The following is an 18,587-nucleotide window of genomic DNA, read 5'->3' on the forward strand; positions in this document are numbered from 1 at the left end:
GATGCCTCTTAGGATCAGATGAATGGAGAAGTGGATTGTTGGGTAGGTTGTGAGAAGAAATTATTGCTAGAACAGACAACATTGCAGATGTTGCCCATCTATTCCCTCTGTGCTTACAGGCGTTGGAATATGATGCCAGCTTTGAAAGTAGCTCTAGGTACAGCAGGGAGAAAGAATGTTTCTGACCTTGGCTGATGCTCTCGCTGCTGGTTGTGATTCATCCAGTCCTGCAGGCAAGATGGGAGAAACAGGTGGTGCCTCAGCTGGTGAATCACTGGAGAGAGAAGAAGAGTCTTTTGTTCAGTAGCAGAAGCCAGCCTGAGCAGCTACTGCCACTGCTGCTGGCACAGGTTAATGGGAAGGGGAGGGTAGGAACACAGTGTTTGCCACAGCTGCTACTGCTGCTGGAGTCTTCTCTATTGATTTTTGTGTTTTTCCTCCTTGTGGCGAAATCAAACAAAAGTGCTTCAACAAAACTGGCTTGGTGTTCTTCGGGGACTTGGAATCTGATGTGCATTAATTATAGTGTGCAAAACTGATGTGCTAAATGCTACCTCGATGCCTGTGAACTGAATTAGCCAGAACAGACTAGTCAGCTATGACAGAGAGCAGTTTTCTTCCCAAGTACAGATCTTCGTGTTCTCTCTAGGATCATTTGGAATACTGTGAAAAGACCAAAATATTTTCCACCATCCAGATGCCTACAGTTACATTAAGAATGTAAAGAGAGAACATAGAATCTACAGGTATTTATATTTGTATTTCTAAATTGGTGAAGATGAGGTTATTATCATAGACACAGAAAGGTTGTATAAAAATATGAACATTTCTTTATACTGGGCCCCTTTACAGGATTTTGTCTTTGTGCAAAATAAAATTGTATTCAATTTTAATGTCCATAACAGCTAGCTAGCTTTATTCAGAAGGCTTTATGATAGGTTGGGCACTTCACTTCAGCTGGTTTTCCTAAATTACCTTATAAAAAATTACCTTATTAAAAATACATATTTTTTTGCAGTTCACCTTGGTTTTGTTTGTGGCAGTGTAGATTTAAGGGTAGAAACACTGTTAAAAGAATTCAGAGGGGAAAAAATGACTAACTATTTAATATTTTTTTTTGGATAAAACCCAATATATATTTATAGGCTTAATCCCAAGTAGGATTATTACTTTCAGAAAGATGGTTACCTATCTTTTGTGATCCATGAGCTCTGACATAATTTCTGCACTTTTTATCTGTAAAGAAGGCAAAAAACTCTTTGTGCCCTGGGAGTCTTCTGCAGGCAGACTTCTTTGTTTTCCCTGATTTCATTCCAGATGTCAGAGAAGTCATTTGTGCTGTTGGCAGCTCCTTGTGCTATCTGTAGCAGTGGTAGTTTTTTGTTTTGTTATGTTTTGTTTTTTTCAACAAAACACAGAGCAACCATCAAGAAAAAAATCCCACCAAACGACAAACAATGCAACTCTTATTTTGATAAGACCAGAAGTCAAAATCCCCATAACAGGAACCCAGTGTGTGTTCTCTGTAAAAAAATGCTGCCTCACAAAATGGCAGCTGATCAGCAGACAGGCAAAACCGCTAGTTTTTATTTGTCATAATGAACAAATTCTTTTATAATTAGTTGAATTTGGATTTTCAGTGTTTAATGATTTAATTTTCATGCCCATTGCTTCCTGTATTGTGTTACTGCAATGCCAGGCAAAGGGTAAAAGAATTAGACCAGGGAATAGTGCAGAAAGTATGTAACAGTTTGCAGGTAAGATGAACCAAGTGTGTAATTAGCTTCGTAGCTATTATTAGCATGGAATCATCTCCATGCTAAAAGTTGAGGGGAGTTACTCTTCTCTACACCACCGTGGTTCAGGGACCCTGAGTCACAGCCAAAAATAGGGGCATTTTTATGTTCCCAATAGGACCTGAATGGAGTCAGGGAACTTTAGCACTAAACTGTTATCTTATATATTTCCTATGTAGTTGCTCCCCTATTCCAAAGGACTTAGTTGGACCCCCATGTTTTCATCTTCAAGTTTGTGAGACTTACAAAGATCATAAAACTTCTTACCATGTGACTCTCCATATTTAGAATTTTGTCAGCATTTTAGGGTATTTCTTCTCCAAAGAAGATATGTGCTGATCATGCAGATGCCATTTTGTGTTGATGAAGATTCTGGGAGGATGCTTTAGAAATTTAGGTTTGTAATTTGAGTGCCAAGCTTTGTGGAGGCAGGAGTTGTGGCTCTCTGAGTGACTCAAGAATATTCCTAGAGTGACACAGTTTTCCATAAACAGTTCTAAAAACTGACAAACAAAAGTGGGTGTTGTTTTCTTAATGTGGGTAACAAACATCCTCATTTATGTTTGCTTTTCATCTGGTCTTTGAAATTGAAACTGCTCTTTATGGTACCCAGACAAGCTTCTGCTCTGAAAAGTTGTGTGGAGATGTCTTAAAAGAGAAATCGCCAATGGTCTGGCTGGCAGAGAGTGCCAGGAATTGCTGTTTCCTGTGCTGCAGGGTTGAATCCCTATACTATAGCAAGGTGGATAGAATGCTGGTGGCACAAAGTGAAGATCTAGAGAATTATATTCTGTTTTATATCATTTGTCTTTGCTGTTGAGAAAATTAAGAACTAAGGGAATCTCTGCTTGAAAAGCTTGGAGAAAGTTGAGGATCCCTGTCTATGTGACATTGCTCTGGGATCCTGGAGAGCACAGTCATTTGTTATTCTCTGTGTTTGATGTAGTGCTATGATTTTCTGACATGTATGTTTGATGAAATTGTATTAGGTTCGAACTGGTTTTTCACTTTGGTGATTTTGTTGGTTTTTTGCTTTTTTGTAAGCGTGGAAATCATGTACAACCATTGATTCCTACAGTTGTTTGGTCAGTCCAGGAACAGGATCTATTCTATTGTTTCCTTGCCATTTGTAATTGCTTTGCTCCTTCATTTAATGTGGTGCTCAGTAATGAGTGCGGACTTGGAGTCTCATGCTTGAAATACTTTAGTAAGTTTTAGAAGGAACTCAGTGCTATTTCAGAGGAGTTCCTGACTTCTTGATTTGGTTTTTTTATTTTTTGGTTTTTTATGTGTCCATTTCTTTAGTGAATTGCAAATTGGCTGAGGTGTCCGTTCTACTTTTATATTTTTAGAGATGTGTTTTTTCTATGGTTGATTAGAGTTTACGTGGTATAATTTCAAAAGCTTATATAATTGTTTCTTTCCATTAACTGACAGCTCCTGAGTAGTTTCTGTCCATCCTTATATATTTTCCTTTTAAAGTCTGTAATTTCTCTGCTGGGGTCCTCCTTACAGTTGTATCTGCAAATTGCCTGCTTTTTCTCTGCTTACTAATTTTTGCAGAAATGCTTATGGTTGTCCTCAGTTGATGCCTAAATAGTTCTGGAGATTTTATGAGCAATCAGCCCTCTCTGAGACGTGTGTGTTTATGTGAGTTCAGAGACATTAGTCTTTTCATAGTTGCAGTGCTGGATTGAGGTTATTTTAAATTTTAAAAAAAGCAATTACTTCTCCATCCTCTTGCCTGATTGATGGCTGTCCATTCTCCCTGGCAAAGTACTAGTGCAGAGGTGTTAGGTATGTGGAGTCTGTGGTGTCTCTGTGCTCCAGGAAGGGAGTTGATAAGGGGATTTATGTCCTGGAAACCTGGGTTTCATCAATTCTTTGCATTATTCACTCCACAATGGGTGAACTCCACAAGGGATCAGTTTTGGAGGTAGACACATCCATCCCTACCTGTGCTCCCCTCAATTCTCTTAACACTACTCTTCTAGAAAATGTGAATTATTCAAATTATTTTGCAATATGTGCAGTTTGTAGAACTTCAGGTAAGTGCCTGAAAAATTCAAATTCTCACATGCATTGCTTTTTGAGACACAGCACAATGATTTTTTTTTTCAGGAAGCAAATGTGCACTGATAGGAAGAACAATGGAGTGCTGAGCAACCTGGTCTAGTGGAAAGTGTCCCTGCCCACAGCAGGGGGATTGGGACTAGATGGTTTTTAAGGTCCCTTCCAACCCATAGGCCATTCTATGATTCCATGATACTGTGAACAGGTGGCAAATCTCAGGGCAAAAACTGGCCTCATGACTGCACTACCCCTGCAGAATGAGCACAGCAGAGTATTGCAGGGGCTTCCAAGAAGCTGCAGGAAGGGACCGAAGTTGTCCCAGGCCTCCCTGCCTTAATTAGTGATTTGTGTCTGGGCTCTGCAAAAGTTTGGATTTTCCTGGATTTATTTTCTGATAACCTCTGCAGATGTGATGTCTGGGACAGTGCTGCTTGGACAACTGTTTATTGCAGCTGATATATTCTCTTCTTGACCTCATGACTCCCATCTAGTATCTTGAATCACTTGGGAATAACTAATGCCTCAGCACTCAGTTCCTTCTTAGTTTCACTATCAGCCAACTTAATGTTCACCTTCCTTCAGAGTTACAGGAAATGAAGATCTTCTTAGATAACATAAGTGCAGATGAGCAGTATGTTTGGTCTATGGGGAAATAATGTGAACAGAGAGAAATTACAGATGGTAAAAATAGATGTGAGTTTCAGAGGTAGTTCTTATAATTCTTTTTTCCACTTTGATTCTAAAGCATATTTAATGGTGTTGCATGGTTTAGTGAAAACTTCCAAAATTTAACTAAGAGTCATGCAGGCTTTCACCCGTTGTGGGATTGGTTGTGGAGATAATGCACGCAGCAAATTTGCCATAACCACTGGGGCTATTCTTAGCAAGGAATGATGTAAAGGGCTGTCGTCCACCATCAGTTAACTGCTGCAAATGAGTTAATGGCATTTTTTTAGCACCAGTAAAACATTAAAAAGAAAGCACAAATAGTCAGGAAAAAGACGGGTTTAATGAACTAGAAAACCTACATCGTTGTACAGAGCAATAGGAAACATACAGTGTGCTGGCAGTATTCCAGATTTAATTCAGTTTATGTCCTGGATAACTAGACTTGACTCTTCAGTAATAAAAATGTGTAATGCCAGTTACATAGTCCTCTTCAGCAGAGAAAGGAGCATTGCTTGGGAATAAAAATGTTTAAGTCCCAGCAGAGGGCAAAAAGGGCTGCTGTGACTGCTACACAGGGGTTATTTATTGCCTCTGTTATGGAATTTGCACCACGCCAGAATTTAGATGAGCTCATGTACAGTGTACAATGCACAGTGTCTCGGAGCTAAATGGTTATGAAAGACATGACATTTGTGCACTCATGGTGCCAGGTTTTAATGACGAAAGAATATGCATGTCTGTGTGAAGAATTATCAATGTAAGATTTTAGTCTACAGTTTGTAGATACTTTTTAGGACATACCAATATCTTTGTAATGAAATGAATTAATAAAAATTAATTCTGCTCTTTGTACATGTGATTTCTTTAGGAATTGCTTAATGTACATGTCTTCTTTTTGTGTCCAGTTCTTGAATATAAAATAAAAGAAAACATACAATTTTGGTATTTCATTGATGGTATTACTAACTTCTCATTTGACCCCTGGGGATTAGGTTCTTGGGTAAGGAAGAAGGAAGAGTTTTCAGTAAGCAAAAGCAGGTGCAGCTGACTATTGTTTAAGCCAATTTACTTTACAATAAGTTTGTTTATTAATATGTCTGAAATCTGACTTTTGGTTGCTATGGTAAAAGTTACATGACATAACAGTATCTTCTGATTAGTTTAATTTGGAAATTAGCATCTTATTTTGGCTTGCCTTGTGCTCAATTTGTAAAGTAATAGATGAGATTTTCAAAATTAATACATTTTTCTCTTGCTTGATTCTAATATGAGTGCAGGATGGAAGTGGTACTTCAGAGAATGTTCAGTTTCTCAGCTTCATTAATATTTTACTCTTTTTAACACTGTGTAGATAGGTCTTTCTATCATGTTAGAATAACTGAACTACTAAATGATTTATAAATAAAGAGCTTGTTTTAGATTCTGAATAATATTCTGATGTGGCTCTATACCCAGTTTGGGAAACAAATTAAAGCATAACATGCCAGAAGTTGTTCAAGTCTTCCTGAAATAACATTTTCCTTATTTGTCTTGTTTCATGCAGGCTTTTCTTCACCGAATGATCCAATGTGCTGCAGCCAAAGTGGATAAAAATGTCACAGAAGAAACAGTTAAGGTTAGTCTCCTAATTGCATTTTTCGTTCTGTTTTGTATCTGATGTTTCACTTATGTATGTTTTATTCTTTTGCAGATGTTGTTTTCAAATATTGAAGATATTCTTGCAGTTCACAAAAACTTCCTGTCCCTTGTGGAGGATTGTTTACAGCCAGAACCTAATGCACAGCATGAAGTTGGAACCTGCTTTCTGAATTATGTATGCTGTCTTTTATTTCAGTCTTTTTTTCACGTGTTTCTTTAATTTCTTGCCTTTATTAATTACTATCATGATGATAAGTGTGCACAGTCATGAAGCCTAAATATGACTTGATTGTGTAATGAAAAGTATTTTGCAGTTCATCTCTTGGCTACTGTCACGTCCAAAAAGAAAAAAAAAAAAAAAAAAAAGAGATGGGCGGACAGTGAAGAAAGAACATATTAAATGACACTAATGGTGTTTCATCATTTTTATATTCACCAGATCAGCTCAGGCTGACAAACTGAGTCCTGCAACTTGGGTGAAGCTGTTCCTTTGTTGTTAGATGGCGGTACAAGGTTGCATGCAGCAAGAGTAGTACTATCTTTTTATTCTGGCTTTGTGCTATGCAAAAATGTGAATATTTAGTAAAGAATTGTATATACTGGATCAAATACCTCCATGGTTCTGGATTGTGAAGATATTTTATTTCTAACAACTGCAGTGCCTCTACAAACAAGTGTGTTTGTATGTCCTGTAGTAATTGATTTCTAGGAGTATTATTTTTCCTGTTGGAGCAAAACAAGGATATTACTGTTACAGAGATTTGCGAAATGAAGACAAATTGGTTTGCTTTCAGTTGTAGACCTAACAAAAAGTCCAGGTTTCATTGTTATCTCTGCTTAGAGTCCCATTTGTTTAAGTCTTTAATTATTCATTGTGGCAGGAGAAATCTATTAATGGTTAGTGGAAACAATTCACAGAAGTTGAGTAACATCAGTTTTTAACTTTGCAGAAAAATGGATCATATTTGAAAACAAATGTTAGCAGACAAATTGGGTGATAATGTCAACAAATTAGCCACTCATTTTGCATTTTCTTCATGTATGTTTTTATCCTTTGTGTTTGTGGTAATTCTAGCTTGAAATATTTCAGCGAAACCCTAAGAAGTTCATCAAAGACAAATGTAAGGTCTTTTATCTGGGGGAACATAATCAAGGAGTGCAGCACAGGCTGGGATCTACCTAGCTGGGGCTCGGCTCTGTGGAAAGGAACCTCAGTGTCCTGGTGAACCACCATTGCAATGTATCTCAATATGACTGAACAGCGTGCTGCTGTGACAAAAAAAATAAAGCCAAGAGCATGCTGGGTTGCAACAGCTACCAGCAGAGATAAAGAAATCATTATCATTGGCTGCTCAGTGCTTGTTAGGCCACAGCTGGAATTCTGTGGTTGGTTGTGGTCCCCACTGTACGAAAGAGATGTGGACAGTCTGGACAGGTTTAAGAGAGGAGCCACAAGGATGATCATGGGAAGTGTTCCATGTGGCTGACTGAGAGAACTGACTTGAGAAAAGAAGGCTTAAATGAGACTTTATTACTATGTTCCAGAATTTAAAAGGTGGCTACAAAGATGGTGACTCCCATTTCACAGAATCACGTGGATAATAGGAGGGGTAATGAGTACAAGTTTCTCCCAGTGAAATTCCAGTTGGACACCAGAGAAAAATTTTTCACAGTGAGAACAATCAGCCATTGGAATAATCTCCCCAGGGAAGTGGTGGATTCATCAACACTGGACACATTTAAGATTCCACTGGACAGGATTCTGGGCCATCTTGTCTAGACCATGCTCTTGCCAAGAAAGGTTGGACCAGATGATCCTTGACATCCCTTTCAACCTTGTTTTCTATGAATCTGTGTTTGAAATTCCCAACTGGTGCTTCCAGACTGTTCATAATTTGAGGCTGGACCTCAAATAATAAATGTATGAAGAAGAGCTGACTTTCTAGAATGAAGGCCATATTAGCTATGCAGCTTTGCAAATGGTTCATTCCATGTTTTATTAATTAAAAAAAATCAAAATGACAAGTGAAAAAACAATGTCTCTTCTTGTTTCTGCAGAAAGAGAAATTCCGTATCTATGATGAGTACTGTAGTAACCACGAGAAGGCACAGAAAGTTCTTCTTGACCTGAACAAAATAAGAACAGTGCGGACGTTTCTTTTGGTAAATAAACTTTGAACTGGTGCTCTAACTTCATTTTTTTTTAGATTTTTTTCCACCTCCACCATGTAACAAGTGCAAGCACACCTGCAAGTGGTTAGCAGACAATTTTAGGTGGGGGTGGTGTTTCCAGAGGAAGAGGGTGGTTAAATCATATTTTCACTGCTGTGCTTGGATCTGTGGATAATACAGAACTAGGCAGTGTGCCTTGAACGTACTGGCCAGGAGACAAGAGTGTGAATCTCTGTAAAGGAAAAAGAATAGGATGAAATAGATGAGGAGGGATAGGGAAAGGAATTATAGAAAGGAGCTGGAGAACTCAGTGCGACTTCTGAAGGGAGGTCCATATTCTGGTACTGTAGCCAGTGCTGTTGCAGACAGAAAAATCTTTTGTAATGGATCATAGAGTAGCCATTCTAATCTTAGATGCTGACTTAATCCAAGGTGAAAGAAACAGCTCCACAAAGAGTCTTTCACTTTATAAGACAAGTAAGGAGGGGTTTGAAAATGTTAAGTGTGATAGTCCTTGTAGTTTTTCAACAGCAAAACCAATTTCCATGTAAATACTGAGTTTTCTAATAGGGGATTTTAGTTGTTAAAAGCAGGATTCAGTTTGGAATGATTTTTGTGTTTGCTCCATGGTGTCCTGTGGTAAAAAGGTCAGCTTTGAAATGAGTAGTCTACTATATTGGAACTGAAATACCTGAGCAAGTGTCCCTGGATATGCTATCAAATTTTGGAGTGATCAGATTTGATCATTGTGTTTTGGGACTGGAGAACAAATGACCAGCAAAGCATCACAGATGTGTTTGAGAAAAAAAGATTCTGCCAATGTTGAGAGTATCACAAGTCTTCAGTTAATTTTATTAATTATTTTTAGCATGCAGTAGGGTTCCACTACTGCTGTTGACAAAGTTCTTGGTGAAATCCTGTGGCATCACACTGATGCTTTGAAAGATACCAGATCTGACTCCCCCAGCTGCACTTCCTTACAGCCAAGTTAATGAGCAGTGTGGGAATTTCCTTATTGTGGGAGATGCTATGTGACATGAGGCACCATGTGCCTTTTTGCTAAGAACCTCTTACACAGAAATGGTTATTCACAGTTAAAAACTGTTTCAAAGTTGTCCTATTTTTCCTCGGTGGTTGGCACAGTATATTTCACTTTGTCCCAGACTGGGGAGCATCACACACGTGGTTCTTGTGTTGGGAGCAGCATGGCCAGACTCAAGAAGAAGGGGTGAATGCTGACTACAGAGGCAAAAAGCAAAATACTCTGGAGAAAGATGGCAAAGAGCTTGTTTTGTGACAAAGGAAGCCAAGTGTGCCATTGTGGCAGTTCATGATGTCAGTTTTAGGTGCTCCGGGGCATATGCAGAGGACTTTCTCATCTGGTTTGGGTTCCTCATAGATTTAGGGCATGATTTGAAGGCACAGTCAAAGCCATCTGGGCACACCAAAGGGGTCAGGTCATTAGAGTTGTGATTATCTATAAATCACTGGGAGCAAAACCAGAACTTTTGAGGCTTTGAGTATAGAGGCAGTTGTTGTAATAACTACAGTCTGCATTGACATTATCTTACTTGGTCTTTATCAGTAAAGCTTTTATGTTTGGAAGTGAAATCCTTTAGGCTAAAGCATCCTTTAGGGTAAGACAGAAGCTGGTTAAGCATGACTACAAAGCAGAGACTTCAGAGTAGGTGTGGAGATCCTCTAGCAGCACTGGTTGTAGGATAGGTGTGTTGGGTGGTCACCCAGTTGTGCAGCCTCTGTTCCATCAACAGTGTGTCTGCATCCAGATCTGTGGCCTGTGTCGACATCTCATCTGGCTTAAACTGCATTTTTTTAGTGTCCTCAGTTTAGACAACTTGTTCTTTGAACCTGAGATTATCTCATGCCCTTGCATCACAATTGCTTCTGATCTCTCCATAAAATAATTGTCATCATTACTTTAGGTCTTTATGTACTTAGACTTTAAGTCCAGCAATTCCAAATATTTGCTGTGATGTACTTTGTGTGTTTTCTTATCCCCAAAAGCCCTTATTCTTTTCTCTCTCTCAGCTGCTTTTGCTGGATGCTTTCACCCAATCTTTAGGTTACTCTCTGCTTCCATAATCAGATGTCTTGTTGAAACTTTTTAATAGCCTTTTGCACACAACTTTAGGATATTTTATTAATTGCACATCAAATTTAAATATAGAATCATGAAAATAGAACATGTTTTTTTTTTGAGGTGTGTATTAGGATGGCCACATTCAAACATTCAAACCATCTTTGATGCTACTTAATACTGCAGACACTTTTTAGAAACGGCAACGGCTGTAGTGGTCACCCTGAAATGTTTTTATTTTTGTTTGTTGAAGTCTGAAAGCATATTTTGAGCATTTTATTTACTGTTTTTTAATTTCAAACTGTAAGAAAAAGTCCTCTTCATCAGACTGGATGAAGAAGGTACTAAGGCAAGAGGCCTGCATTCTGCCTTTTTGACTTCCTTGTCACGTGTGATAGCCTGTGCATGTGTTCAAGCCTTTAGTTTTGACACTATTGCAAACCTCCCTCCTTTTATATATATATATATATATATATACACACCTTCATTTACACAGTTTGTGCATACTTTAGCCAAACACTGCTATATACCTATGCCCTTGTCTTTATTTCTGAAATTTTCTTGGGATTTTTCAATAATTTGTGAACGTGTTCCCACTCCAGAACTGCATGCTCCTTGGAGGACGGAAGAACACAGATGTACCCCTGGAGGGATATCTAGTGACACCAATACAGAGAATATGCAAGTATCCCCTTCTTTTGAAGGTACTGACAATATTTTTATTGAGGACTTTATACTTCCTTTATAAAACTGGTTGCTAAGCATGTTTCTGAACCCCAGGAACGATCTTTCTACGCAGTGAATTATCTTTTTATTAAGAGATTGGATCCAGCCTTGCTCCCATTAAAGCTGGTGGCCAGTCTTCTGACATCAGTATTAAAAGAACTGAGGAGCTTGGCTGGATTGAGATGATTAGCTCTGTTCTGCTTGTATTTGTAAGGTTGCCTCTCCATTGTTGGGCAGAAGTGAGCCACTTGGGAGAGTTTAATGAGACTAATTTCAGCTGGATTCAATTGTGCCCTTGCTTAAAATGCTTGGGATAACAGAGTTTATTGGTGGTGTACTTTGAAGATACTAATTTACCATCAAAAAACTGAAAATGAAAAAAATGAATGGATTTTTTTCACAAGAAAAACTGTGGAGTAACAGTAAGGTGCTGTAAATGGTTTCATGTACAATTATATGTTTATTGTTATCATATTGTGACAGCTTAAATAAATGAAAAATGTTAATGTGGTTATAAACATTAGATATTCAAACATCTGGATTTGTAATTTTCCCTGTTAGGAAATAAAATACAAGAAAGTATTTCAAGCAAATCATTGCTTAACAAATTAAGATCTTGTATTGCTTATTGTCCCAAACTCTGAGATGAAAACCAGAGCAGATTCTACTCTAAAAGCTACCTGAAAAATTACTGTTGGACAGTATTTTTCACAATGCATGTGTGAGTGTTGATCTGCAAAGTTGCCAGTTGTGAGGCATATGAAATAAAAAATCTAGTAAGAAACAGGTTAGAATAAAAAAGATTTTAAAACAGATTAAAAATATAATCATTACAATGAGGTGTGAGTCATCCGAGATAGCTGTGGCTTTACAGTTCCCTTGGTCTATTTTGAAATTATTTTTCTATTCTATTTTTGAAAGGCATACAGATAAAACAGGGAAAAATGACTAATGAATTACTCTAGAGCAAGGAAATGAATATATTAAGAAAATTTAAATACAGGGTGTGGTGGCAGCAGGGTTAGGGCTTTGCTGAAGGCTGTTCTCAGTCAGCCCAGCTGTAAATGGGGAGTTGGGAGTTTGAGATGGGAAATCTCAAACAAATGCTGGTGACTGCACTTTTGTTTACCAGCATGGCTGCCAGTAGGTCTGAAATAAGTAAGTCCCCTAAGCTATTGTTCACTGCTTTGCTGTACTGCATGAGGTTAAACAATAGTGTGGAGCTTAAGGAATGTGTTTTCTGCCCTGAGTTGCAGGAAAGGCAGGTGTTAATTTTGACATGAGCAAACTACTGTTTTTTTAAGCAGAATTGTTATCCTTGCTCTTGATCAGTTGTATCCTGCAGAATATAAAAAAACAAACCCAAACCCCAAAGCTCAGCATGAAGAAACATTGTTGGAGAATAGGAGAATAAAGTAGCTGAAATGAAAACTTCTTCCTAAATCATGATGATATTTATTGTTAATGATTAGTTGCTCTTGAGTAGTGTCCTACTAGTACCATTTCAGAAGGGTTGCTACTTTTCTGCTTAGTAAAAGAGAAGACTGGCTACTTTCTTTTTGTATGCTGGTTTGGTCCTGTAATGGACCTTTAGAGATCAAAGACTGCTTTCTTTCTTTCTTTTATTTTATTTTTTTCCTTTCCCCCCCACCTTTTTCTGTGTTTAAATAGGAGTTACTGAAGCGGACTCCAAGGAAGCACAGTGACTATGCAGCCCTAATGGAAGCTCTCCAGGCCATGAAAGCTGTCTGTTCCAACATAAATGAGGCCAAGAGACAAATGGAAAAATTAGAATTTTTGGAGGAATGGCAGTCTCATGTTGAAGGATGGGAGGTACTGTCATTACTGTCATAAAATTTGTTGCTTTGTATGTTGAGGAGGGAGTAATAGTTTTCCACTAAGTATGCGTTGCGCTGTTTTTATGATCCTGAGGTTCTGTCAAGTCCACAGTTCTGTGAAGTCACAGCTTTTGAGATCTACTCTGTAAATTAAGTTGTCTATGACTGAGCAGTGCTATATGAAATAGCAGACTTCAAGGAAGGATAGTTATTTAGCATTGGTATTAACATGTATCTGTGCACACAGACACATTTATAAATCCTAATGTAACTGCTGATTTTATTTTACTGCTGTCTCTGCTGGCCTAGCAGCACTTTGTCTGGTTGAAAAATATTTTGTTTATCATTTATTATTGGTTAAGCATTGAGCCTATGAGTTTTTGTCAGCTTGTTGGTAGTCTCTTAATATTGGGTGAGCTAAATTAATTTAAACATATTCAATAGAATCTGTGTGAAATTTGTGGAACTTTTTAATGGTTTGCAAATGGAAGAACTTCAGTGCTCCAACTGAGTTTCATGAAGTAACCACAGATCTGGTTCTGAGTTACAATTTTAAGTAGTAACCAGAAGAGCCACCCTTTCCCTAAGAAAACAACAAGATCAAGTAGTTGTAGCACCAAAATCTTCCTTTTGAACTATTCTGAGCACCATAATTAGTTCATACGGAAAGACAGGTGCAGATAAGAGAGTATCTTTAAATTCCCTTGGGTGTTTTGTATTGACATGTCTGAGCTGACTGCACTGGAGTGGAAGGCAACACAAATGAAGTTTCAATGAAAGAAATATAAAGCCAACAGTGGAACCATACTCAAAACTGACTTAAAAAAGCAAAAAGACACAGGCTTTTTACGAGGCAGATTTCAACATGGAAGTAGTCCTTTGCTTTTTTGAATACTTTGCTCAAATATGCTACTTCTCTTCCTGAGAAAGCTGCTTAAGAACTGGAGGAAGAGGTTTTATCTCTTGAAGCTTTATGGATGGCTTGCAGACTGGGAGACATAGCAAGAAAAATGTGTTTGTTGTATGTTGTTCTGGTACTGAAGGACTTTGGTCTATATAGTGGAAATTTCCTTTGTATGGTGCCTAGGAAAGGAAGGGTTAGGGATACAGATGGGATACTGTAGCAAAGAAAACCTCAAGTCAGACCTGTCTGAGCTTTAACTGAGAGAGTTCCCCACGAAGTCTGACAAATAACAATTAGAACATTGAGTAGAATAGACAATTTTTAAGTAGATATTTGTAGTAGTAGGTAAAAAAGCAGAAATAAGAAGTAGTTTCTACACGTCTCTGTTCCCTCCCTACACCTTCTGATTTTATTGTACCTGCTGTTTCTTCAACTTTGCTGTGCCTAAGGATGTGCTCTGGTTCTGCAGTAGTGGATTTAGCTTTCCCCTGTCATCCAGAAGGATTCAGCAGAACCAGCCACTGTCTGAAAGGAGCAGAGATCTGAACAAAGACTCCCCCCCACCCAAATACTACTCATGGCACCACATAATTATTTCCTGTATGCCCCATGTGAAATCTCCTGATCAGTGGACTTTTCCAAAACCTTTGGTTTGTTGTTAATTGAGTAGTGTAGGAAGATTTGGTTAATTCTAAATGTGGATTAAGTGACTAATTGTACTTTAATCAAAATTCTTCATGTTTCTTCAATGCATTGTGTGACTTGAAATGTTTCACTTCAGGCATTTTTTTCCTTGTGTAGAGAGGCATTTTCAAGAGCTGCTTTTCCATTTCTGGCAAATCATCTCATGCTGGAGTTCAGTGCACTGAAATGTTTTGGTACAGGATGGTCACTAAAATTCGCTGTGCATTATAAGAAGGAATTGTAGCAAGTAGAAAAGTGATATAATTGCTGGTCCATATTCAGACAAAACTTTCTGCACTTACTTGTAACCCTCTATCTGACATAAAAGAAAATAATTCAAAACAAATGCCATTGTGTTGTTTGTAGGATTTTGAAAAAGAGAGGACTAATATAAAGTAAAATTCTAAATGTTTGAATTGAGAGGAGGTCTAGTTGCCGTCACTTAACAGCTCCTTTTGACTAGGTGACAATGTGTTTCTTCTTGTTATTAGCTTGAAGTTGCTGTCATCAGCAGTAACTTGTGAAGGTTAGTGTATCTGAACATTTAAATGTTTATGTGATAACCTCATGATAGGAGCAATAGCAAGTTAAGTGCTAAATACTCTATGGCAAAAAAATTTGCTAAATAATCTTTATCATCTATCACGACTTTATTCCTTCTATTATTTTTAACTTTTCAATTAATTTTTTTACTGCACTACAGTGATTAAAATTCTTCTACTTGCTTCCAATGTCTGAGTCATAGATATTTGTCAAATCCTTCTTAATGAACACACTCAAGTATAAAGCTACAGCATTATTAAATCAATGCATTATTAGTCATATAAGTTGGTTAAGAAGTCACTGTTCTCAAACTTCTATCCCTGAACAGGGAATCCACTTTCCTGCATTAAGTTTCTTCTGAATTCTAGGTAAAACATCTGGTAGGAAATATGGTTGCTTTTGGAAATGTGCTAATAAGCAAAGGTAACAATAAAGAGAGAATGGTAACAATATGGACATAAGCATTTGAAACAGACTTATTCTCCCTGTGCTCAGAATGTATTCTCTACTCTGTAACAAAGTAATGTCCTACCAACCTTGGTGGGTTGTTTTTTTTTGTTTTTTTGTTTTATTTTTTCCACCTCCCCTCTTCCTAGATTTCATTTTAGGGTTTCACCTGTGCTTGAACTCTGAAAGAGCGTCGTTGCCTTAAAATAGGATGTTTCCAGTAGAGTTATATGCTGTTTATTTTATTTTAGCTAATTGGGTTTGATATCATATGGCAACCACAGGGTGAATAATCTGGCAAAATTGCCTTGATCCTAAGATGTGCATCTTTTTTAGACATAGTATAAGGTTAGTCCTTGAAATGGTAAGAATTCCAGAGCATCTATATGAGCTAACAGTATTTTTAAGGATTCCCAACAACAACTGCAAAAAAAAAAAGTTCCTGAATGCAGTATTTGAGAGTGGATTTAATTAAATAAACATCTGGTTTTCTGCAATGCTGAAAATAAAGAAGCAAACTTGTTGGAGATTTCCTTCCAGAAGGAAATGCTTAGCGCATTGCTTGGCCCCAACTAGAAGGAAAGGGAAAAAAATAAAGACTATTTTTAGAATCTGATCAAAGCATGACTTGAATTCCTATACTTAAGTGTCATAAAATGAAGCTTGTGTTTATTATGATAAAAATACAGATTCATGGAAAAAATGGAACATCTGTTTCAAGAAAGATATTTTGAATATAATGACTTTCTCACTTAATTTCCTAAGTGGTTTAATTTATTGGCCTGAATTCAGAACTTGTGTAGGTGGCTGTCTCAGATGGAGAATGGCTCAGCAGCTCAAGGAGTCTGTCAGTAAAATTTGTGTGGATGTTTCAGTGAGAGAAGAAAAAATAAAATTGTTGCATTTGTTGTAAGCTGGAAGCTGAACAACCCAATATGAGTCGTAGGCCAGCGTAGTGACAGTGGCATGGGGTATTCTGTTCCTTTCCATTCCAAATATTACTTGTTGATGTGATTCTATACCATCAAGTAATATCTTACCGAGATATAGTCTCTCCTTCCAGTGCAGTTTTTTTTTTTTTTTTTTTTATATGGTCATGGTAGCCCACATTAAGATATAGTCTCTCCTTCCAGTGCAGGTTTTTTTTTTTTTTTTAATATGGTCATGGTAGCCCACATTTCAGATCTCTCACCTGAGCTGTTTCCTTAGTTGGAATCATAGGTGTCTGACTGACAGCCAAAGGTTCTCAGAAACCAGTTACACCTAAATAGCCAGCAGGCTCCAAGATTTGATGGGCTTTTAATTTCCATACCAGCTATCCTCAAAGGGCACAGAGTGTTTGGTTGGGGTGCTATCCACAGAAGAGGATTGCTGTACAGTGTTTAGTGACCCAGTAGGACAGACGGAGGCAAAAGTAGTCTAGATTCACAGTATAAGGCTGCAGGTTGTTTTTTCCCCCAGCTGAATTATTTATGTGATTTGTTCCAAGATGATTAAAACAGGTTTATTTCTACAATACATGGCATTTTGGAATTGACTGATTCCAAAAACACTTTTTTCACTGAAAATAGCCCACGATTTCTACTTGCAGCTACTTTAAATATACAGAAGCATGAATAGCATAGTAGTAGTGATTTTACATTTAGGTTGAGCAACTCTGTCATCTCCTTTTACAAGCATTGAGTTTAAATGTCCGTGAAAACTTTGAAATAGCAAGTTGCTTTTCAAGTTCAGGTTGCTCATATTGGAAATTCCTGTGGTAGTTTCATTGTGAACGCTTAATGAAAACACGTTTGTATCAGAAGGTTTTGTTAATACATGTTCCAAAAATATTGTAGATAGTGTAGTTCAGTTTTAGCTGTGCAGCAGAAAGTCTCACCTGCTTCTGGGATGAGGGTGACCCCTCATATGTTAATGCAGCCTTGACCCTTCCCCCATGAGGGGGACAGCTTGGAGCTGGATAACTGAATTGTCCTACTGGGCTGGGTATCAGCTGTAGCTCGGTGCTCCTGGTGAGAACCCATGGGAGGATTAAGGTTTAGCTCCATCCTTCAGGAAAACTTGTTATGGTTGTCAGCCCTTTGAATTGCGTGGTAGGTATGGCAGTGCTTGTATGTGCTCTCTGCTTCATCCTTCCTCAGGCATGTTTTTCATCTCTAAGGGATGTGGTGGAGAGCCGTGCTCAGCCCAGATGTAGAAACAGCAGTGCTTTCGTACAATATGCCCTTCCATTTTTCTCCATTTCAGCTCCATGCCCACCTAAAGTCTAGAAACAGGCAAGTCCTAAGTATTACATAGGCAGGGGAGTGACAGGGGATTTTTTTGCACTTGCACTGTTGTGTAGGACAACAAGATGTGACTTCTGATCCTGTTTTATTATTCCCTTGGACTTCAGCAAATAAAACAGCCTAACAAAATTCACTGACTTGCGACCACACCAGCATGGGTTGTGTTCTTGTCAGAAGGTATCTGAGAAGTGACTTTAACACTGTTCAGTCTTTGGATGAAATGTCTCAGAGGGAAAAAAGTATCTCTAGAACCTTGTTTTCATCACCTAGCAGTATATTTTACAAAGGGAACAAAATCAGGAGGATAACAAAGGGTAGTAATGTAGGACAGACAACCATCACTACCATACTGTCACGTTAAACTTGAATCATGAATGAGGTGATTTTAAATAAGTCAGGTAGCCTGAATTATATATACGTAAAATATGTATTAAATGTGTTGTTTTGTGACAAGATGCTGGCACAGTAGTAGATCTTGTTAGGACTGTTGGGAAAAGGTTGTGTTTTTCTATACTGAAAATGAAATTCTTCAATAAGAAAAGACATTTTTTTATAAAATCCTTTCTATGAAAAGAATTCCATCCTTTTGTAGAAAGCTGAAACTTCTTGTGCGATTCTGAAGCCTTAAGCTGATATTTTTTGGCTTCCTTACAAAAAACTACTATTTTTCTGCCAAGTTCAAGTTTTGTATAAAAACAAACCAAGACTCTT

At 37.8% G+C, this 18,587-nt stretch overlaps 1 protein-coding gene across 2 annotated transcripts in view; it reads left to right on the forward strand.

Moving 5' to 3' along the window:
* The window catches only part of PREX2 (phosphatidylinositol-3,4,5-trisphosphate dependent Rac exchange factor 2), a 166,376-nt gene that overhangs the window by 37,120 nt on the left and 110,669 nt on the right, over window positions 1-18,587 (forward strand). Inside the window, exons 3-7 of one of the 2 annotated variants that reach the window (XM_041412732.1) lie at window positions 6,082-6,153; window positions 6,229-6,351; window positions 8,235-8,339; window positions 11,049-11,150; window positions 12,844-13,005. In XM_041412732.1, coding sequence (XP_041268666.1) covers window positions 6,082-6,153; window positions 6,229-6,351; window positions 8,235-8,339; window positions 11,049-11,150; window positions 12,844-13,005 — 564 coding nt within the window. Of the gene's footprint in view, window positions 1-6,081; window positions 6,154-6,228; window positions 6,352-7,867; window positions 7,978-8,234; window positions 8,340-11,048; window positions 11,151-12,843; window positions 13,006-18,587 lie in introns of those variants that run through there. The other variant, XM_041412733.1, reaches the window with a different exon arrangement.

The sequence above is a fragment of the Onychostruthus taczanowskii genome, unplaced genomic scaffold (assembly GCF_017590055.1).
Source record: "Onychostruthus taczanowskii isolate IOZ18803 unplaced genomic scaffold, ASM1759005v1 scaffold4, whole genome shotgun sequence".
Lineage (NCBI taxonomy): Eukaryota > Metazoa > Chordata > Aves > Passeriformes > Passeridae > Onychostruthus > Onychostruthus taczanowskii.